The sequence below is a fragment of the Mesoplodon mirus genome (assembly GCF_964341445.2).
Source record: "Mesoplodon mirus genome assembly, chromosome: 1".
NCBI lineage: Eukaryota > Metazoa > Chordata > Mammalia > Artiodactyla > Ziphiidae > Mesoplodon > Mesoplodon mirus.
The window spans coordinates 226,564,976-226,588,774 of record NC_138976.1 but is presented as its reverse complement, the minus strand read 5'-3'; the positions used below and the strand labels follow the sequence as shown (position 1 = coordinate 226,588,774).

Here is a 23,799-nt window from a genome sequence, read left to right as displayed (position 1 = left end):
CATAATCTTATGGATACATGTACACGATTAGTTGGTCAAAACATTGCATTTAATGTAGTGTTTCCTGCGAACTTCCATATTTCAAAGCTGTAATTAAATTGATGGATGCTGTACAAGTGATGACATCCAATAACTGAGGAAATATTGTCTTTTCCATCACTGAAAAAGCACTCTTGGTGACACTGGTAGCAGCAATTTCCAATTCGGGAAAGAGATGTAGGAGAGACAACTACCTTGGACATGAAAGCTGAGAACCTAAATCTAGACGTGATGTCAGGTTCCACTGAAAATGTGGTCACATCAGATAAAGAAGAACATGGTAGAGGTGTCAAGGTGGTCAGAGAGGGTAAAGTAAGGAAACAAAAGGCAAACAGATTTTTCTTGAAATGTACTTAAAATATTAATACAATACTGCAAAGAAGTCTCTAGGTACACGTATCTAAATTTGTAACAAAATTCATACAAAGAAAAAAGTCTTGCTCATTTTAGCATTTCACATTTTTAAACTTGTAGTATGAGTGTTGTGGTGCTAAGATATTACAATTAAAATATTCTAATTTTATTCTTTCCTCTAGACCAAAGCCCTAGATCAGTACATTGTGCACTAATTTCAGTATGCTTCTACCCCAGACAATTTACACTTAAATGAGGTAGCAAATTCGTATTTCCTATAACATACTTAGGAAAACAAAACCAAAACTCATCAGGCGGTTTGAGTGATGAATAAACTATGGAATACTCCAGGCCTGAATCTTTTTCAATCAGATACAGACTAGCAAGCAGCCTGGGAAATTGATTCTCTCTGAAGCTTCTGAAAGGTTTATACTGAGTCTACCAGTGTCTTTCTATGGACTGATTCTAAACCACATGCTGGAATGCCTCTTGCAGACAAGGAAGGGTAAGGGAGGGTGACCACAGATATAGTATGGTCAGGGCAGAGTGTAAAATAAAGTTGACCTCATAGACACAGGATAAAGTCCTCTTCTTAATCATAAAGTCAACACATGACAGATCAGATTGAAACAGACAGAAACATACATCCATATATACCCACACATACATCATGTTGCCCTGAAGAGAGTTAATGGCCTCTAGTTTAGTATGACTTGACCAGCTGTACCTGGCTGAAGGTTATTAACTTATCGAGAGGATAATATTCAGTGTCTGAGAGGCATAATTTTGCCCTTTGACGCTAAGGATGATCAAGGTGAAGGGACTTTGCCGATGAACGTGAGTGTTTTAGGTCTTCGGGGTAAATAATCTTTACAGAGGAGAAGCTATATTTGGTGAGGGACTCCTCTCATTGTCAACTAGCTCTTTTTACTCTAAACTCTCATCAGCAATCTGGAGATAAAATTAACTTGCTAATGAGAATTAGCAATGCTTATTTTTATGAACAAATTTCTGCTCAGGATTTCACATCAAACTCCTACGAGTTTGGGTAACAGCAGTGATGATGATGATGATGATGATGATGATGCAGCATTAGGATGTTTTGATTACAAACATAGGAACCTCAATTCAAAAGAAATACAGGGATTTATTACCTTGTATAAGGAATCCCAAGCTACTAAGGCTCCAGGGTTTTAGGCTCACACATGGCATCATGGGACCCAATTCTTTTTCCTTCCAGTGTGCTATTCTTGGTGTGCTGTTAACAACCTGCATGGCTTCAAGGTGGCTGCAGGTGTTCCTGTCACTGCATCCTTATATACCGATGGCCAGAACTGTGCGTGTGCATATACAGTACTCTTTCGTCACAGGGTCTGTGTCACAGGTCAGAACTGGTTGACATGGATGTCATGGAAGCCAAGGGGAATGGAGGTAACATGATTAGCTTGGGATAATCTATATTTAGCTCTTGAGAAATGAAGCCAGCCTCTCAGCTGGTCGAGGTTCTTTATCTAGTGATGGGATTTAAACCCTGCCCCTACAGGACTACTGCGATTTTTCAACAATAACTTTCACAGTTGAATATAATGGAATTAGAAGAACTCTAGACATCTCCTGAGTTCCACTTATAGCCTTTTGTTTTTCCACACTGTGTAGCAGTAACTATTTCCTTCTGGTGATCAGACTCAGTCACTTCAACCACAACATAATTATCTGCCCTCATACCTTTTTAATTTTTTCCTTTTGGTCTCTTTGCTCAGTGGCAGGAGGACTGAAATGGCAAGAAGGCAGCCTCCTCAGGCAGCTTGAATTGTTGTGCCCCTGGTGTCAATATTCCTGCCTTGAGTATTAAGGTCTCTAAACCAGCAGAGCCGCAGAAATAAGGGAAGCAAAATCACAAATTTTTCAAGTGGCTCACTAGTGAAAATAGTGTTGCAGATGCTTGGATGCCTTCCCAAAGGCTGTTTCGCTCCTTCACCGCTTCTAGCATCTCAGCCACAGTTGCTAAATCATGTTAGGTCTAAGCCAATCACATAACCCTTTCTATTCTGTTCTCTACTGGTCTACGGGTGTTCATGTGATTCAGTTCTCATGAACTGAAGGCTCCCGAAAAGAATTCTTTCTCTCTAATAAGCATAAGGAATTTGAAGAGGGAGTTTGCCCCCTTTCTTTGTGCTGAGGGTACTTTCATATGAGAATGTGATATCTTGAGTAGTGGCAGCTACTTTGTTATCAAGAGAGGGCAAAAGTCAACTCACTGAGGTCCCATGATGAGATCACTGTATCACTGAAATAACTCTGGGACACCCATTCTGGGTGTCTTCTGAAGTAAATAAGTTTACATGGTTTAAGCCATTATTAGGTTCTTTGTTCTTTCAAGCCAAAAACACCCTAGATGAAACATACAGGGAAGGTGGGTACTATAGGTAGCAGATCATACTGAGTGGGGCAGCCCAGTGCAGGGCACTGAGGAGCCAATTATTCCTATATATATTTTATTTATTTATTTATTTATTTATTATTTTTTAACATCTTTATTGGAGTATAATTGCTTTACAATGGTGTGCTAGTTTCTTCTGTATAACGAAGTGAATCAGCTATACATACACATACCCATATTTCCTCCCTCTTGCATCTCCCTCCCACCCCTCTAGGTGGATACAAAGCACCAAGCTGCTCTCCCTGTGCCATGCGGCTGCTTCCCACTAGCTATCTATTTTACATTTGGTAGTGTATATATGTCCATGCCACTCTCTCACTTCGTCCCAGCTTACCCTCCCCCCTCCTTGTCCTCAAGTCCATTCTCTACATCTGCATCTTTATTCCTGTCCTGCCCCTAGGTTCATCAGAGCCATTTTTTTTTAGATTCCATATATATGTGTGAGCATACGGTATTTGTTTTTCTCTTTCTGACTTATTTCACTCTGTATGACAGTCTCTAGGTCCATTCACCTCACTACAAATAACTCAATTTTGTTTCTTTTTATGGCTGAGTAATATTCCATTGTATATATGTGCCACATCTTCTTTATCCATTCATTTGTCATTGGACACTTAGGTTGCTTCCATGTCCTGGCTATTGTAAATAGAGCTGCAATGAACACTGTGGTACATGACTCTTTTTGAATTATGGTTTTCTCAGGGTATATGCCCAGTAGTGGGATTGCTGGGTCATATGGCAGTTCTATTTTTAGGTTTTTAAGGAACCATACTGTTCTCCATAGTGGCTGTATCAATTTAAATTCCCACCAGCAGTCCCAAGAGGGTTCCCTTTTCTCCACACCCTTTCCAGCATTTATTGTTTGTAGACTTTTTGATGGTGGCCATTCTGACCGGTGTGAGGTGGGATCTCATTGTAGTTTTGATTTGCATTTCTCTAATGATTAGTGATGTTGAGCATCCTTTCATGTGTTTGTTGGCAATCTGTATATCTTCTTTGGAGAAATGCTTATTTAGGTCTTCTGCCCATTTTTGGATTGGGTTGTTTGTTTATTGATATTGAGCTGCATGAGCTGCTTGTAAATGTTGGAGATTAATCCTTTGTCAGTTGCTTCATTTGCAAATATTTTCTCCCATTCTGAGGGTTGTCTTTTGGTCTTGTTTATGGTTTCCTTTGCTGTGCAAAAGCTTTTAAGTTTCATTAGGTCCCATGTGTTTATTTTTGTCTTTATTTCCATTTCTCTAGAGGTGGGTCAAAAAGGACCTTGCTGTGATTTATGTCATAGAGTGTTCTGCCTATGTTTTCCTCTAAGAGTTTTATAATATCTGGCCTTACATTTAAGTCCTAGATATATTTTAGTTCATAATATTAGCTAAGAACTTAGGCATTCTCTCTTTCTTCATGCTATGAGGCACTGTTCAAAGTATACCCATTTTATTGTCAACCTGGCTCAGGTTCTACTATCTACAGCTTAAGTTTATTCCTGAGAGACTGATCTAATTTCGGTGGAAAGATAAAGTCAGACTTCTAGACCTGTAGAACTAAGGATAAAACCTCAAAAGACAGTACGTTTGCCCAACTAAAAAGCATCTAGTGGCCTTTCAACCTTCCCTGGGAATGCTCCTGTTTCAGGAGACGTAATAGAGTTAGTGTAGAGAACGAGATACCAAGAATATAATGATGAATGATCTGTTCCAAGTTATTTGACATGGATACTTAATCAATGTCTACATGTAGTTACTTGAATACAACATTGTTATCAGGTTTGTTGTCCTACTCTTACTTTCCAAACTAACGTTTTCCTTAACATGTTAGACTACAGTCAAAATACAGAACATGAATAAAGCTCTTGGTTGTCAAGACTCAACTCTGTTTTATTTTATCTTTTTGTAATTAATACTCTCAGACCAAAGAAAAGAGAACAAACAATTATAGATCCATACACTTTCAATAAAAAGAAGATTACAGGTAAAATAAATATCAGGTAGCTGTCAGTGAACAACAGGATATTTCAATCATTCAAGCCAGGTGTCTATTCATTTAAGAACACATATTCATTTACACATAGAAAGACTGCAGATAATCTACACTAGCGTATCTCAGAATGTGTTCCCTGGAATGTTACTTTATACTCCCCACGCCCCGCCCACCTGCCAAAAAGACACTATGTCAAATAAACCTGCATAATACGGCACACAATACCCTCCTCGTAGATATTCACAATGTGCATCAGTATATTAGAGGCTTTGACAAGTTATTCTGTAAATGAGCCGACTAATCACAACCTATCATGGTCAAATTTACTAGACTTGGGAAATCCTTTGACTATGTCCATTATCCTGTGGAATAATTATTACAAAGAATACATTTGGGAAATGTGTAAATTCTGGTGATATCAGGGTTTTGTATCTCCAGGAACACAAGTTATTTTTCATCATTGTTTCTATGCTATGAAGTAACGGCAATGAATGTTTTGCTGCAGTATACTGGAGCAAAAAGTAAGATTTAATATATGAGATATTGTAAAATCTGAGTATAAACCTGAGTTCTTTTCTATAATGGAGAACTCCTCCAAATTTCCTGTTTATATTTTAGCTGGTCCAACAACAAAAAGAAGATGATATCTCAAAAACAGTTTGTGCATACATTTCCATCTAAAACATATGCTTAGGTCAAATTTAAAATGTTTCTTCTAATAGATTCTATTCCAGATCAATCTAATAGAATGCACACAATTGTATGCATGTGGGTCTTTCAATATGAACACAGGAAAAATGTGCTTACATAGTTGTAAAAAAGACTTCTTTTACCTGACCCCAATGAGGATATAATTTTTTAAATTTATAAACATATTTATAGAAATATGAATAAAAATAAACCTATAATATAAAGTTAAACCACATTCACTACCAATTTCAGAAACTCTAGTTTTAAAAATAACTATGTCAAGAAATAGTTTAATACTAAATGGAGCACAGGGAATATAGCTTACTGGTTGATAAGTAAAATTACTTTATTATAACACTGCTGTGGAATAAAATCACACACGTAACTTGTACATGCAGGGGAAATACAGCCTAATGTAAACAGATGGTTTTTAGCACATTCCTTTACTAGAATGTGGTCACCTGCCACAAAGTACACAAGCTCATGCATAAGATCAAGACTTTACATACAGCTGAGATCACAATGTCATGCATATAACAGCAGCGTGCTAGACAATCGTACCACAAACTGTGCGGAAGTTCTCCCCCACCCCATAAGCCACTGCCAGCAGCTGCTGTGGAGTTTGGTTACCCATATCCGTGACATGAACGATGTCCTTTGGAGAATCTCGTTCCCTGTGGCTGTAAGTATTCTTATTTTTATAATATTTTAATGATGCTTGCTATCAAAATGTTAAGTACAGAACTAGAAATTATGGAAAAGTAGACTTGTTACAATACTGAACAATTATATACATCTTATCTCAGGTACTTATAATAAACACCACTTACATTTAAGCATATCATCAAAAATAATTTACTTCTCAGGCTTAAATGAACCCAAATAACACATCTGATGACAGTGCTCCAGTGAAGGGGGAAAAAAAATCAACCTCCATAAAGTACTTCCTGATTGCTAGCACTAAAAAATCATGGCAAGAGTCATTCTAAGACCTGGCTAAAGTATGACTCATTGTAGGTAAGTTCTATATAAAAACACCTATTAGGATAATCTTTCAATTATATTTTGGTTGGATAAACAACCAAATTGATATTGATTATTTATTAGTCAATGAAAGCAAGTGTGGAATAGCTATCAAAATACTTCTCATTTCCCTGCACCTACAAGTGTACTTCAATGTCCTTCCACGCCTATTTATGTCCTAAGTATATTCTGGTAAAGAGAGAATTCTATTTTGTTATTAGGCGACAGCTGCTTGCTGAGTTACTGATGTTCATAAAAGCATAGAAGCAGAATTCTGGAACCAAAAGTCACTTGGGATGGTTCAGTTCCATGCCGCCTGGCAGCAGTATGTGCCCCTTTCAAAACAGTAAATTCAATACTTCTGGAATGCTCCAGGATATCCCTGAATCAGGCCAGGGAGTAAAGACAAAAATACAGCCAACTCTCAATAACAATGGTAGGTAGGATGGATAAGTAAAAATCTGAAGATCTAAAAATCTTATTTCAATTAGTAAATTGAATCCCCTCTTTAAGTTAATATTTGACTGAAATTTTTTAACATTTTTTTGCCAGATAAAAAGAGGACTTTAATTTTGCCTCTTTTCTCTGCCCCCCTCCACCCAAACACTCTAGAGGAGGTGTAACAAGAACTCTATAGTCTGATATATGTAGCTGCAAAGATGGAAACAAACATATTCTGACATCTAGCTTTTCCAATTTAGATATTTAAAACTACCCATATCATATTCTAGTATATAAGGGCCTATCTACAGTTTCATCTTTGCATAATAAGGATGCTTTATAACTTGTTTAAAAATTGGTCCTCCCTTAGCGAGGAATGACTACTTACCATAACCAATATGGGCAGTCACATCCAACTTGTTTGACTTTGAAAACTTATAACTCAGTACTTACCAAGTCACACTTTCCTTAGAATGTAACATTTGCAAGCGATATGAATTGAAGATGACAGTTTTACTCAACATTGGAGTTAATTCATGACTGGAGCCAGTATGCCTGGATGAACTGGGCATAAGACAGGGCCTGTAACAGCTGCCTTTCCTGATTCCTGCATATCTGGAGTAAAACACTGTACTACTCTGCCTCAGGTCTTCTCCAGTAATCGTCATTCAATTAACTCAAGATACTGATGCAAAATATTTCTTATTATATCGCTAGTCATACAACCGTTTTAATTAGCAACATCCATATTATATTGGTTTCAAATGTGTAATTGGAACTTTAACTTCTTATAAATCATTCTACTTTCATTAAAAGTATCAGTCTTCTATTCACTGAAAGTAAAAACTGCTTATAACATATTTGCTTTATAACATATATACTTGGTTGTATTTGGGCTAAGACTTAACTGATGATGTATATGTATTAGTAAACCTTTGTAGCAGTGTTATATTTTTATTCATGTACAAGAAAAATTTAACAGAGAAATCATATATAATAAGCAAAAGTCAATTTAATTTCAAAATGTCATTTGTGTTATTATGTGCATATTTATAAGATCAGTAGTTCTTTAATATGAACTAATATTAATTAAAGAATATTAATATTAAGGTAACTAGGGAGTCCTTGATACCTCTACAACAAATGAAGAAAGTTGGTTTTTGAAAATTAAATAAATAAGATAACTGCCAGATAAATTTTTCCATAGAAAATGATCCACCCATAAGTATTAGTTCTGAGTGTTACATAATTTCTATTAGATTTCTAAGAGTAAGTCTAGTAGATACTTAAACATTTCTGAAACTCTGAATCTTTCCAGAATATATTAAAATAAGAACAGGGGTAAGGGGGAATCAGAGAAAGAACTGTCTTCACATTTTGATCACTCATATGTTATGTTAAGAAATAATTAAATAATTAATTAATTTCAAACAGTTCTTTTTGCTTCTCCCACTCTCCCTGCTCTCTATTTGTGTTTGCTTATTGTCTTTAGAAAAAAGAATTAAAGAATTAATGCAAAATTATTCAGTTTTATAACAGAATCTATAAGTTGTTTCTATGCCATCATGTATGAGATTGTTAAAGGCATTATTTAAAGACCTTTTGATGTGTCACAAACTAGAAAAATGTCCTTTGTGATTACCTCTGATAAAAATAGCATTGTTTCTAAATGGAAATGATGAAACAAAGAAAATGCTGCAGATAAAGTTTGATGAACATATTTTGTGCTCTCGACTTATAATGTAGCAGTATCTCAACCAAGTCCAGTGGCGGGCTGCACATATGTCATGGAAGCTGCCATACAAAGTGAGCAGGTAGCAAGATCAGAACATGACATGGTAAGGTAAAAAGAAATGACTAAGTCACATAGCAATAACTTCAAATACAGGGCTTTGCAGTGATTGAAAAGTCATGTTCAGTGACTTGTAATTTACTTGCAAGTTTATTATGTTGGAAAGCTGCAGCAAGATAAAGTTCAACCGTTACAAAATATTCAAATTCTTCACTTACCTCATCTGGGTTGGCATTAAAGGTGAGGCTGCCTTCATCCAGCTGCATGTACAATTTTCTAAAAGAAAATCCTAGAGGTGGGTTCTTATTGTATATGGAACAGTGACCCCAAGTGGATTTACACAACCTGTAAGATAAAATCAGACGAGAAAACATGACTATATTGAATTTTTCTAAGTTAAATATGTATATATATGATAAAATAGTGATATGAAATAACATAAAATTGGATTTTACAGCTCTAAAGTATAAAATGTTTACTTTTATACTTGTTTTATTTGTTTACCAGAATAAGATAGACAAATGCCTTCAGTTTAGCAATTTTGACAGCACTTAATAAATGTGAGTTACAAATATTAGTAATATTTGTGAGTCCTACTGAAGTTAAACATAAATAATGATGATGATGATGATAGCCAACATTTACCAAGTGCTTACTAGATGCCAGGCACTATTTAAAGCATTTTAATAGTATTAACTTGCTCAGTCTTTACAACAATCCCATGATTTGGTGCTACAGATAAAGAAACAGACACCATAAAAAAGCTGCCCAGGGAAACACAGCTTGATCTGAATCCAAGGAGCTTACTCCTGAGTTTGCAAGCGGAGCACAGGCTCCGGACGTGCAGGCTCAGCGACCATGGCTCATGGGCCCAGCCACTCCAGGGCATGTGGGATCCTCCAGGACCGGGGCACGAACCCATGTTCCCTGCATCGGCAGGTGGACTCTCAACCACTGCGCCACCAGGGAAGCCCCTGAGTTTGCAATCTTAACCAAGAGTTTAAACAGAATTAAGCAAGTATGTGCTCTATTGCAAAATACAACTGAATTGGTGGAAGGAGGAAGGTTGCTGGCCAGAGGGAGAAATAGTAATGCTATAACTTCAATACTTAAATGAAAAGTTGTAACATTAAGTTTAGCAGTTTTTAAGATACTGCTTCAAAATGCTGGTTCTTTACTATCACAGCTATATACGATTGTTTACAAAATCTGTAATACTTAAAATGCTAATGGTTCATACCTCAAAACACACTGTTTCTACACACTGGTGTACCTGTTTCCAACTCTGTTTGAGGCATTAGCTACTGGTTGTTATTTGAAAGCTAATGTTTCATGTTATTACAATGCTTGGAAATTCTGGATGTATTCATCCAGAAAGTGAACCATAGTTTCACTTTCTGATATTCATCATTGATTTTTGGCTCAAACTTCCTTCTTTTCTCACACACACAGCTTACAAGAAAACAAAAAAGTTAACCGTCTTAGCCTGTAACATCAAAATTTCTGAGGATAGTGGGTAAAATATCTAATTTTATATGGGAATATCTTCTTAATAGTTAATTTACATCCTTGCATTATTTTTACCAACCAAATGAAATCACTGATTTCGTAACGAGTTTAGTAACTTGTTTAGAAAATTATCAATATTTTAGCAGTGTCTTTAATCTAGTCCCATAGCTTTTGATTTTATTACTAAGCTACATGAAAGCAATAGAACCTCTCAACATCCAAATTAAAAAAACAAAAAATAAAAAACTAAGCTAGCCTTTAATTTATCACTAAGAAAAAAAAATCCAAGCGTCAGATATATAGGCATAATTATGTGGTAAACACTAAAGGAAGCATTTCTTTTAAAAATGAACAATCCGAATTTAAATCCCAAATGAAAACTACATTCTGATTGAGTTCATATAAGCATAAACTCTTCTCCAAAGTTCAAATATAGGATCATAAATTAAGTTTGATGGGAATATTAAAGTGTAGAAAAGAGGTTATAAATAAAAGTGAGCCAGTTTTAAAGTACTTTTCTTTCCTCTTACACCAAACAATTAAAAATTAATAACTATACTTTAAACATTACTAATAGAATTTCCTCTCACTTCCACAGTAACTTCATTATGACAAGACAAGGGAAGAATAACAAGATGATATTGATGATTTTTAGCTATTTGAAGGCTGAGAAATGAACTACATAATTAATACTATAATTCTATAGCATCGGGAAGCCCGAGTTAAAAATGTCATTGTTGGTAATACATTTTTACTAAAGTTTGGCTATTTAGATAATTGATTCTCTCCATAGATTTTCACTGAAAAATGGTTTTAAAGTCTCAAAAAACTTGTTTTTAGACATGTTTTACTCTGTTCAGAAGTTTCATTTTAAAATAATGGGACTTAAATAAACTTTGGTAAAGAATGCTAGAAAACCCAAGATTCAATGATTCATTTTCATGACTCATGTATAAAATCTATTAAGGAGTAACTTAGGTTCCATAGATTCTATTGCACCAAAAGTTCTTAGATTTATAGCTTAAATTTAACCTGGTAAAATAGCTGCTGAAATTTCTACAGTCTACTTTCACTTCAGCAAGTAGATTATCTCTTTGCTTTCTAGTATTTGCCTAATTCATTGAACAAATAGTGGTTAGAAAATATAAAAAGTAAATGAAATATTCACCAGTTAAAGTTTATGCTAACAAGCAGCACCACCACCCCCCCAAAAAACAAACAAACAAACACAAAAAACAAAAAACCCACGACCTGTAGGCAAGATTCTACTTAGAGCTACCTGGATCAAACATGGTGGGCTGAACTTACCCTTGCCAGAGAAGTTCATCATTGGCCAGGTCCTGCCAAACACAGGAAGCTAAGCAGAGGTCAGTTGCATTCAGGTAGGACAAGATGGTAAAGCTTAGCTCGGGAGGCAACATTTCCAAATTAATGAATCCTTCCTGTTCTTTCGATTTCCTTGTCTTCAAAAGATGATATATATCAATGCCCCCTTGGACTTGTTTGCGATTACTGGTGTTAGAAATGCTGCTGGCAGCCATCCTCCTGCCCTGCTCTCTGCTGAGGTAGCCTTGCTCACTGTAGCCTTCCTGCTGTAGCTGCTGGTTTCTGGCCACTCTCCACAGCCCCTGACCCATCTGCAAGCCTGGGAGAAAGCCAGAATGGAGTAAGAAGGCGACATTAAAAAAGTAATCCACCTTTCCCTGCGGTACAACAAGTCTACATGAAGCATTCATTTATCAGAATGAACATTGCTCATTAAAGCATATTAAATGGAGTAGGAAGTTACAAATAGTTGGAACACAGTAAGTATGAAACTTGGATGGAGAACTATTTAGTTTGATTATCACCTTTATCTCACTTTGCTAACCACTTTTAAAGTCCACAGGTGACATGTTCATTTTTCACAAGGTAAGATTTAAAAGTTACTGACGTCTTAAAGACTCTTACAAATTATAATTATGTGGACTTATGGGCCAGTATTAAATACAACTCTGATCAGAGCACAGGACTTCACTTAAAAGACCTGTACACCCTGCTTTTTATCACAACCCAGGCTAAGCTAAGCTAGGCCCTTTTAACCAAATTCCCAGATGCGTAACAGCTGTGAAACAGGCGTTTTGTTTAATTCTTGCCAGTCTGCTCTTAAGTTGTATGCTGTAATAAAATGTAACATAGGCCCTGAAGTCTAATTCAGAAACCTTATAAATTAGACACGTAGGACTCCACGATAAAGAGCTCAGTAACGACTCTCTGGTTCTGTTGCTGCTTTAAATACAAATCATAATTTAGACTAATTTTCCAGTTCTTCTCCAGGAGCCCTATGGACTCCTCAGAGGTACCTGGGAAAAGGCAGGAGAAGGGATGGGAGTGCTCTGGCCTCTGCTCTCTCCACTTGACCTCCAACCAAAGTAGCTCTACATTTATCTCTTACAAATATCAGACTTCCTCATATACAAATATTTAGAAGACTATTGGCCTAGACTTTCTATTTCACTTGGTTTTGCAAATAAGTAACTTTCCCTGGGCAAATAAATTCACTGAGAAAAATGAAATTAGGAAGAGCTTTTAACTAACACAAATAATTATTTTCATCATCTCTTTTACAAACAAAATATTCTTGTTTTAAAAGCCCAAGTTGACTACTGGGACGTGTGTGTTTTAAAAATTTGGAGGAAGAAATGGATTTTTGTTCAAAATCATTAAAATAAATTTCATAGCATGACCTAACCTTAAAATATGGTTTTAATTGGCTGCTTACAATAAGGAGTAATAATCAAAAAAAATAAAAAAAGCAACCCCTCCCCAAGCCCACTGGTGACCAGAAATTCTGAAAATTATTAGGAATAATTTGAAAATTGAGTAGCATTTCAAAGAATGTCACCGATTATTTTTTCAGTATTTAAAAAGGCATGTATATTTATTGAATTATTGTCTAGTAGTTGGATAATGGCCACTGTAACAGGCTACTTGTTGATTAAAACAGAAAAAACAGTCCAGGATAATTTTTCACTCTTTGTCCTTACTGTGAACTGCTTGGAAATCCAAAAGCTTAAGCTATAAAGAGATGCGGGAGGGAGGATACGGAGAGAAGGAACATATTAATAATTTTTAAATGTGGGGAAATTTGTTTTTACAAAGAAACCACAAAAGGTAGTAACTTTCCCTCCCTATGACACATACCACCATAATGGTAGCAGTTCCTGAAGTAGTGGTTAAGCTACGAATAACTAAATTCTTATTTTCTATTAGAATGATTGAAATCCCAAACTGACAACACCAGATGCTGGCAAGGATGTGTGAATTCAAAATGGTACAGTCACTTTGGAAGACAGTTTGACAGTTTCTTACAAAAATAAACATACTTTTACCATATGGTCCAGCATTTATGCTCCTTGGTATCTACCCAAGTAAGTTGGGAACTCATGTCCACACAAAAACCTGCACACAAACCTGCAGCTTTAGTCATAATTACCAACGCTTATAAGCAATCAAGTTGTCCTTCAGCAGGTGAATGGATAATTTACTGTGGTACATCTAGACAATGGAATGTTTAGTGCTAGAAAGAAATGAGCTATCAAGCCATGAAAAGATATGGAAGAAACTTAAATGCATATTACAAGTGAAAGCAGCTGATCTGAAAATGCTATGTAATATGTGATTCCAATTATAAGACATTCTAGAAAAGGCAAAACTACAGACAGTAAATTAACACAGAAAAAAATACAGAATATCAACAAAAATTTATAAGGAGCTATAAGTTTCCTTAATGTTTAAATATACTATGTTATGTTACAACATAAGTACAACTTAATTTTGACACAAAAGGCTCATAAACATTTTAAAATTTTTATCATAGCCATTTCTCTGTTTATCTTAGCAAGAAAATATCTAGAAATTGAACTGAGTGCTCAGCTCACCCAGTATATCTGTTGTCATTTTAGATAATTATATTTATTCTTCTCTTTTGCATTTGCAGCACTAAAGGTAAATAATCAAACGTGGTGACTGTGATGTCTGAAGCCTCAAGATTTAAGGCATTTAACATCAGTTTTGTATGTACTTTCCCTACAACATCTTTCTAGTGACATATGGGTAGGCAGCTGTTGTTACTCTCAGGGATGTTGCTAGTGGAACACAGAATCAGGGTGACTTCCCTAGGCTCTGGACTTTAATGGGGATCACTTAAATAGAGCACTGGATAAAGTGATTCGGAAAGCATCCAGCAGGCAGAAAAGAGGTGAAGCCAACAGCTGGTTCTTAGGATTAAAAAAAGTTGATCGGGAGGGTGGAGGTTTGAGGCTCATCTACATGTGATTCAGACAAAGAAAACTGCATTTTCTATTCTTCTACTGCTAAATAAATATTCTTCTACTGCAAATTACCCTTGTGGGATGTCTTTTTCCCTTTAAAGCAGTTCTTGATATGGAGCAAAAACACAGTATGATAAATCACTTGAGAAGGATTACTATCATATATTTATCCTTCGGAGAAAGGAAAGCGTGTCTACAGTGTTCCACCCCACTCCCAGTCTTCCTTAGGGTAATAGTGGTGTGGAATGTGGATAGAACTGTCAGAAAAGTGATAAAACTCTCAAAAAGACAGGAGATCCACGACAGAAGTTGTGAAGCGAGTCACGGAGGGAGCCTAGTGCTGTGGACTCTGAAGTTGAACAGACTTCAGTTCAAATCCTGACTCCACTGATGAGCGCTTACAGGACCTTGGGGAATTTACTTGACTAGTCTAAGCTTTCGTTTCCTCATATTTAAGGTGATAATTTGCATATAATATAGTGGTAATACATATAGCTCAGAGGGCTGTTGTATTAAATATTACATATAAAGTGCACTTCACAGCTAATAATAAAATGTTAGCTCATTTGTTTTGACAAAACCATATTTTCACAGAGTGAAAATGATGAGCATTTCAGTAAAACTTATTGAATGATACTTCAATTATCACATAAAAGAGACCCATGAGTGAGTCTACACTGATGATCACTAAATATTACATAAAGAAAGGAAAGCTCTTCCTTATTGTAAAATTCTGAATAATGAGTTAGAAAAATCATCATTTAACTACCATCATAGAAAAACTAATTCTTAAGGAAAGAATTATCAGTGGGTGCTGAATCTGGAGTTTGATAAAGAATGGAAGATTTACAGAGTCTCAAAGTACCTCCCTACATATATTAATTACATTACATTAATTACAAAAAGAAATTAAGAAATCAGACAATATTTAACCAAGTGTTCAAACTTAACATTTACCAATAAGAGACAAACGGACATATATGCCTCTCTGGACATGATACCCTGAGAGGGATAGGACATATATGCCTCTCTGGACATGATACCCTGAGAAGGATATAACAATTATACAGTACCCCGGCCAAAAATGTATAACCTTTATCTAATCATGAGGAATATCAGAGAAACCCAAGAGTCTATAAATAATCCTTTTTTTCCTTCAAAATTGCCAATGCTGTGAAGATAAAGAAAGGAATCATTCCAGATTAAAGGAGACTGAAAAATATGACATCTAAATGGAGTGCATGGACTGGATCTTAGAGTGAAAAAAAAAGTGCTAGAAAGGGCATTATTGGGATAACTGAAAAACTAGACATACGGGCTGTAGATTGGATAAAAATACTTATATGAATGTCAACTTTTCTGAATTTGATAACTGTACAGCGGTTTTGTCAGAGTATATTCTTGTTCTTTAGGAAAAAAACTGAATTATTAAGGCATAATATATAAGACAGTCTCAAATGGTTCAGAAAAACAGAAACATCTGTCTCTATACAGAGAGAATGTTAATGCAATGTTGCAAAATGTTTAAAATTGGTGAATCTGGGTAAAAGGTACACACCAGTTATTTTTATTAATCATACAACCTTTCTGTAAACATAAATCTCCTGATTGAGGAATCCAAGCATGTGAAATTTAAAAATAACTGAGTTTGATGTGCACTAAATATAAGAATTACTGCCCTAAGAGCTTAGCGTCATACAGACTGAAAACCATCACTAAGGAGATAAATGCTCAGCATCACAGTTTAAGAGTAGTAGGAGACCCCTGTCAAGGCAAACATCAAAATAGTAAGAATTATTCTTGTCAGTTGTGATAGAAAATTTTCTTTTAAAGGCTGAAGAAGTATTTTTAAAGAACATAGGGGTAAAAAATACCCTTTTAACTTTGCGTGTGCAGATTTAAGGCTTGGAATTCCTGGCTGTGTTCCCTCCTTTCATACATAACATTATGTGCACAATATTTTTAACATAATATTTAATAATATAAATATTAAACCATAATATTGTTTTTGTACTATAAACCACAATTTATTTAGTACTTACTCTATGCCAAGCATTGTGGAAGTTTTGATACATTATCTCATTTCTGTCCTCAAAACAACCTTCATAGGTAGGTATTATTCTAATTTTATAGCTGAAGAAATAGTGACTCAGAGAGGTTAAGCAACTTTGCCCAAGATCTCAGAGCCGGCAAATGGAAAACTTAGGATTCCATCTCAGGTCTATCTGAGTCCAACGGTTAGTCTTAACCACCAAACCTTATGCCCAGAACTGGCAAAGACGATCCACCATCTGCTTCTTCATCACTAGCCCTCATCTCTTCTCCCTCTGTCACTGCTTATTACCTCCATGCTGCTCCCAGCTGCAGCCTCTCTTTAGGCTACTGTTCTTGTGGAAAGCACATACACTTTGACGTGAAAAAAGATCTGGTTCAGACTCCCACACAGAATCTGTTTAGCTTATAGTCTGTGGTACTCATTTTCCTCACCAGATAAACAGTGAATAAGTCTAATCCCATGGAATTTAAAGGGGTTAAGAGAACCTAAGCCATAGGGAATTTATCATAACAGGTGGTTTTGTAGTCACCACTCAGTCCCCTTTAAATGATAACTCTCATTTATTTTGGTTCTCCCATTTCAGAGTACACCTGGTTATTCTGGACCTAATGATCTGAGTAGTTATAATCCTGCTTCCAAATTCCATTAATTGAGGATCTGTGAATTTGGAGATGCCATTTACCTTTGCTAGGAGAAAAAAATAACAACTAGTAAATATATAAAGTTAGAAGAAACTAACTTTGCTTAGGCTGACACTCTTAGCTTGGCAAATAAGGTCAAGTATTTAGTTACCAGTCAGTGATAACAGAGATACCTTTTTGGCAGTTAAGTACTACCATCATCTTTAATCACTATAGACATGTTTCTAGAAATGAAAACTTTAAGACTTCATGGGAAGATTCAACATATCAAGAGTCCTTATGGCGGTATAACAAAATAAATCGATTAATAAGAAAGTTCTACTCTAGATCTTTATGACATCTCCACATCCCAGGATCTTGAATTATAAAGAGCTTTACGGATAGAGTGTCAGTTTCTTGTATCTTTGAAATCAATGTTACAACTGTTGAGATCTATATTTTTAAAACATATTTCTTGATTATAAAATACGAATTATGGGCTTCCCTGGTGGCGCAGTGGTAAAGAATCTACCTGCCAATGCAGGGGACACGGGTTTGAGCCCTGGTCCAGGAAGATCCCACATGCCACGGAGCAACTAAGCCTGTGCGCCACAACTACTGAGACTGCGATCTAGAGCCCGCGAGCCGCAACTACTGAGCCTGCGTGCCACAACTACTGAAGCCCGTGCGCCTAGAGCCCATGCTCTGCAACAAGAGAAGCCACCACAATGAGAAGCCAGCGCACCACAACGAAGAGTAGCCCCCGCTTGCCGCAACTAGAGAAAGCCCATGCACAGCAACAAAGACCCAATGCAGCCAAAGATAAATAATAAATAAATTAAAAAATAAAATAAAACACGAATTATTCAAACATATGTTCCTTAAGATGACAATAATTTTGGAACTCACCTATCATACTGTGCTTTATTATTGTTTATTAAAAATTTAAAAATATATACAGGTAGTCCTTGCCTTGTACAGTACCAAGCTAACTACTGGATGACAGTTCCATGGGACTGTGCACAGCAAGGCCATAGTTCTAACACTCATGCATTTCAGTTTACATGGTACTGTTCAGAGTAAGAACTGCCTGTAAGTACTAAGATGGGGGACTAATTCAACACAATAGGCTACATGGAAAAATCCAATACCAAACACAGTGCCTTAGACCTACAAAGCACTCAGTAAATATTTGTTGACTGCAAGAATGGATGAATGGTGAACAATAAGAAAAACTGAATTAGATGAACCTCGACCTAAATATCACATCTTTCAAAAAATCATCAGAATGGATTATAGACTTATATGTAAAGCATAAAAGAATAAAACTTTTAGAAAAATACAGAGAAGGAAATCTTAGGGATCTATGTCTAGGCAAAGAGAGTTCATCAAAAGTACGATCCATAAAAGTAAAAGTTGATAAAGTCGAACTCATCAGTATTAAAACTTTTGCTCTTTGAAAGCCCATGTGAGGAAGACAAAAACACAGGCTATAGACTGAGAGAAAATATTTCCAAACCACATATCTGACAAAGGACTAGTATCAAGAATATATAAACAATTTTCAAACTCAAAAGCAAAAAATCAAACAATTCAATTAAAAAATGAACATAATATTTACAATAGCCAGGACATGGAAGCAACCTAAGTGGCCATCAGCAGATGAATGGATAAAGATGTGGCACATATATACAATGAAATATTACTCAGCCATAAAAAGAAACGAAATTGAGTTATTTGTAGTGAGGTGGATGGACTGAGAGTCTGTCATACAGAGTGAAGTAAGTCAGAAAGAGAAAAACAAATACCCTATGCTAACACATATATATGGAATCTAAAAAAAAAAAAGGTTCTGAAGAACTTAGGGGCAGGACAGGAATAAAGATGCAGACATAGAGAATGGACTTGAGGACATGGGGAGGGAGAAGGGTAAGCTGGGACAAAGTGAGAGAGTGGATGGACTTATATATACTACCAAATGTAAAACAGATAGCTAGTGGGAAGCAGCCGCATAGCACAGGGAGATCAGCTCGAGTGCTTTGTGTCCACCTAGAGGGGTGGGATAGGGAGGGTGGGAGGGAGACGCAAGAGGGAGGAGATATGCAGCTATATGTATATGTATAGCTGATTCACTTTGTTATAAAGCTGAAACTAACACACCATTGTAAAGCAATTATACTCCAATAAAGATGTTAAAAAAGAAAAAATGAACATAAGACATGAACAGATATTTCGCCAAAGAGGACGTACAAATGGTACACAATCACATGATAGACGTTCAGCGTCATTACCCAGGAGGGAGGTGGGTGTAGTTATAAAAGGGCAGCACCAGGGATCCCGGTGGTGTTTGAACTGTTCAGTGTCTTGACTGTGGTGTTGGATATGTTAATCTGCACAGAATCTCATACACACAGGTACACATTTGAGCAAAAATAAACTGGGGAATTCTGAATAAGATAGGTGCAATGTATTAATGTCAATATCCTGGTTGTTGTAGTATATAATAGTTATGCAATATGTCACTGCCTAGGGAAACTAGGCAAAGTGTACAAGAGATCTCTTGGTATATTTCTTGCAACTGCATGTGTATTTACCCCAAAACGATGTGTTTATTAATGCCACTGAACTGTACACTTAAAAATGGCTAAGATGGGGCTTCCCTGGTGGCGCAGTGGTTGAGAGTCCGCCGGCCCATGCAGGGGATACGGGTTCGTGCCCCGGTCCGGGAAGATTCCACATGCCGTGGAGCGGCTGGGCCTGTGAGTCATGGCCGCTGAGCCTGCGCGTCTGGAGCCTGTGCTCCACAACGGGAGAGGCCACAACAGTGAGAGGCCCGCGTATCGCAAAAACAAACAAACAAACAAACAAACAAAAAATGGCTAAGATGGTAAATTTTATGTTATGTATATTTCACCATAATAAAAAAAATCGGAAAAAAAACAAAACAAAAACTGTAATTCTCACTGAATTGCTTTTACACAAATAAGACAAGGTATTAACATAAAATAATATTGACAGGAGCCAATAGGAAAGTCAGAAGTGAGATGAGAAAACACCTAACAATGAAAACAGACTGACACAAAACATGTGCTTGATTCAGGCTCCTTCAACTAGTTGTGAGTAGAGGGCACAATACTCAAAGCCTCACTTTCCTCACCGGTAAAAAGTGGGTTTTCAACTTGATGATCCCTAAGTTCTCTTTTTGCTATAAAATTCTATGATCCTATAAAAATGAGAAAATCCTAAAACATTAAAATAAAAGGAAGAGGTAATGGAGATGGACGTGTGTGTGCCTGTGTATGTGTATTTAGCATCTGTCCTTTCCATCTCTTTCCCCCCATGTCCATGACTTCTACAAATCACTGCTCAGGATGAGCAGATAGGGGCTCTCCAAGCATGGCTCACTTGCTAAAATCTTGTTCCTTCTTTCAAATAGCTTATGAAATCCCCTGCAATCTGCTCGTGCAGAATACACAAACTGCTGATCACAGAGCTAAACTCCCAAACAGCCTAAACTTGAAAGCAAATATCTTTTCTCATCTCTATCTACATCACAAAAGCACTTGCCCTAAATAGAATATAAACTCATTCAAGTTTCACTGGAGAATCTATGTCAATAAATGTCAGCAAAACAAAACCACAAGAAAAAAAATAAAGAAATGGGGAAAATAAATTTCTAGAAGTGGATGTATTTCATTAAAGTTGTTTTAAAATAGTAAGTAAAATAATTCAATGGAAATGCAACATGAGTTAGATGTATAATTCATAGACTTCATGTTAATGATTTTGACACATTATCATAGGTCAGCCAATGGATTAGCCTCAGTTCCCAAATCTGAATCAAAATGTAGGAAAAAAAGAGAGTTGTATCATTACATAGCAGTTGGTTAAGTAATGAACGATAAAATCATAAATTTGAATGACTAATTTCAATGCTTTGTGATCAAAGAAAAGGTAATTTCTTGGTAATTCATGTTTTTGTATTGTGAAATAAGGAAAATAACTATCTTTTAATTTATGCAATTCTAAGCACAATAAACACACAAAACATTCCCTATTAAACTGATAATAAGTGTAATAAATTACAAGGCATGGCTTAGTTTATCTAGTTATTACCATAAGATATTTTGTGAATGAAGTATTTCAACTGTGTTATTTTAGCAAGCACCTGTTTAAAATCTGGCAGACATCTAAGGGGCCAAAACTAAATTTAGCAGACATCTAAGGGCCCAAAACTGCACTAGTTAATTGGCTGTAACCTACTATAAATGAACTATGTTAACCTGATAGGGAGTACCTATTTAAAAGCCAAATCTACAATTTGAGGATTGACACAGTCGGGCTGGCGTTAAGTACCTGAGGTATAAAAGATGACAACATCTTTCAAACCTGGAAGAAGCATAGGCAATTTTACAGTGGGTCAAGGCCAAAACAGTGTCACAATAAACCCTGAAGCCCATACCTTTCATTTCCAATAAGCTCATTTGGTTCACTGACAAAAGCTGTGCTGGTGATGTGCGCCCAGGTAATGCTGAAAGAAGGTGGTACCTGACATCTAATAATGCTTAAAAACAAACACACAAACACATTTCTGTTCTCAGACAGACCTCTCCCACCCCTGTTTGCTCTCATACCAACACAGAGATTGACACATTCTTTCTACACTAGAAAGGCTTACCTCTAGCCTTTCCTAACTTTTTTCCACCTTTAAAGCTATCTTTGCTCATGTTTATTTTGAAACCATTTCAACAATATAAAATGGCAATGGGTAAGGAATACACAGTCTCCAGTTGTGATATGCTCTGTTCATGTACACCTTAAAAACACAAACCTTCCTCTCACACATGTCATTCCTCAAGCAAAGCTTTCCAAGAAAAATAATAGGCCTCTCTTCAGGCATTTAGTAGAAAAAAAAGATCCCCCCCAGGAAAAAAAAAACACAACAACTTTCCAAGAAAGAAAATCCATGTATAAGTTTGTCTATTTCATTACAATCAGGCATATTTTTGCTCAGTTATTTCTATCTATTAATTCCTAGAAGTTATCAGCCAGGGTGTCTGTGTTAGGCCACCTCTAAGATGGCTCCCATAGGCCCTTGCGTCTTGGGATTCACGCCCTTGTGTAATCCTCTCCACAGTGATTGAGTTGGATTTATTGACTCCTATCAACAGAATATGGAAGTAGTGATGGGATGCCACTTCTGAGATTAGCTTATAGAAGACTAGAGGGAGTCTTGGGTGCTCTCTCTTGGATTGCTCACTTGAGCGAAAGTCAGCTGCCATACTGTATACAGTACCTCAGACAAACTGTCAAGTTAACTGGATAAAAATGGCGAGTTTCCTACTCAACCTGAAAAGAGAATATAATTTATTCTTAATTCTGATATCTGCTCAAGTTTGTGAACCATTTTCTTAGGGGGTAAAAATTCTCCCTATCCCAGAAATATGGTCACCAGCTGCAATATTAAAAAAATATATATGGAAAGCTGAAATGGAAAACGTAAATTAGCTTCACTTTGCAGTTATAAAGGTCATAATCTATTGATATGGAAATACCTGGGATCCTTGAAAATAAAGACTCCACTTGCTAAAAGAAGTAGATTCAATTATTAAATTACTAAATACATACAGAACCTAAAAATAAAACAAAACCCTTAAACGACTGAGGATTGGGATCCATTTGTGATTTCACCCAATCTTAATAATAATTAAGTGAGCACCCACCATATAAGAAACTAGAGTCTAGTCACAGAGAAACAAGCAAGAGACAAGTTAAGAATCTGCCGAGTTTATAACCAAAGTTTAACAGCTGAAGCAACTGGCAATCCATCGTGACCTTAACTGGATGTGTTTGCATTCATGTTAATGTAAAAAGTATGTTAAGAGCCAAAAACTCTGCCTATGCACCAAAAACACATTCTACTTGAAAAGCAACACCCGGGCTAGAAGAGCGTAACCTCTGCTGTTTCCCGGCTTTATTTCAGAGTGAAGCCGGGTCCTACCTGGGGTCCCAAGCTGACCTAGGGGTCCCCGGTGACCCAGGAACACAAGGAGCACACCTACTCCCGCCTCCTGACACGGATTCCTCATTTTAATTAGCCAGCACCGCTGTCACTCAAGGTGCTTCGCACAGCCATTGGCCCCAAAGTCTCGCTGGTTGGCAAGTTTCTGCCAACTGGAGCACCGGTGGTCATCATTTCCGAGAAGAAAAGTAGGGGTGTACAGGGAAGAGAGGCAAGAACTCTGAAATATCTAGGGTGACACCCTTACCTGAGCGACCTGCGATTCCCCACCGCCGCCGCGACGAATCGGCCTCTGGGCGGGGGCTTTCAGCCAAAAAGAAAATGGCTCAGCCTGGAAGGGGTGCCCAGGCCATGGAGAAGCCGGTTCAAACTTTATGTGTTCACGCCGGTGGAGGTGAGGTCGGGGAGAATCCCAGAAACAGCGCCTGATCCCTCCGAACTCAGCCTGCCCCAGGCTGCAGCAGCCTGAGCGGCCGACTCTCCGTGTTTTGACGTTTCCTATTGTTGCCGGAAGTGACGTACG

The 23,799-nt window shown here is 36.8% G+C and overlaps 1 protein-coding gene across 2 annotated transcripts in view; it reads right to left on the bottom strand.

Annotated features, from left to right (window-relative positions):
- Window positions 1–23,763, bottom strand: part of FBXO8 (F-box protein 8) — a 35,646-nt gene extending 11,883 nt beyond the window's left edge. The window contains exons 1-3 of one of the 2 annotated variants that reach the window (XM_082619908.1): window positions 23,524–23,763; window positions 11,574–11,910; window positions 8,975–9,101 (exon numbers count right to left, since the gene is read on the bottom strand). In XM_082619908.1, the coding sequence (XP_082476034.1) occupies window positions 8,975–9,101; window positions 11,574–11,902 (456 nt within the window). In that variant the 5' untranslated portion in view covers window positions 11,903–11,910; window positions 23,524–23,763. The remainder of the gene's footprint in view (window positions 1–8,974; window positions 9,102–11,573; window positions 11,911–23,523) is intronic. The other variant, XM_082619909.1, reaches the window with a different exon arrangement.
- Window positions 23,764–23,799: the final 36 nt, after the last annotated feature.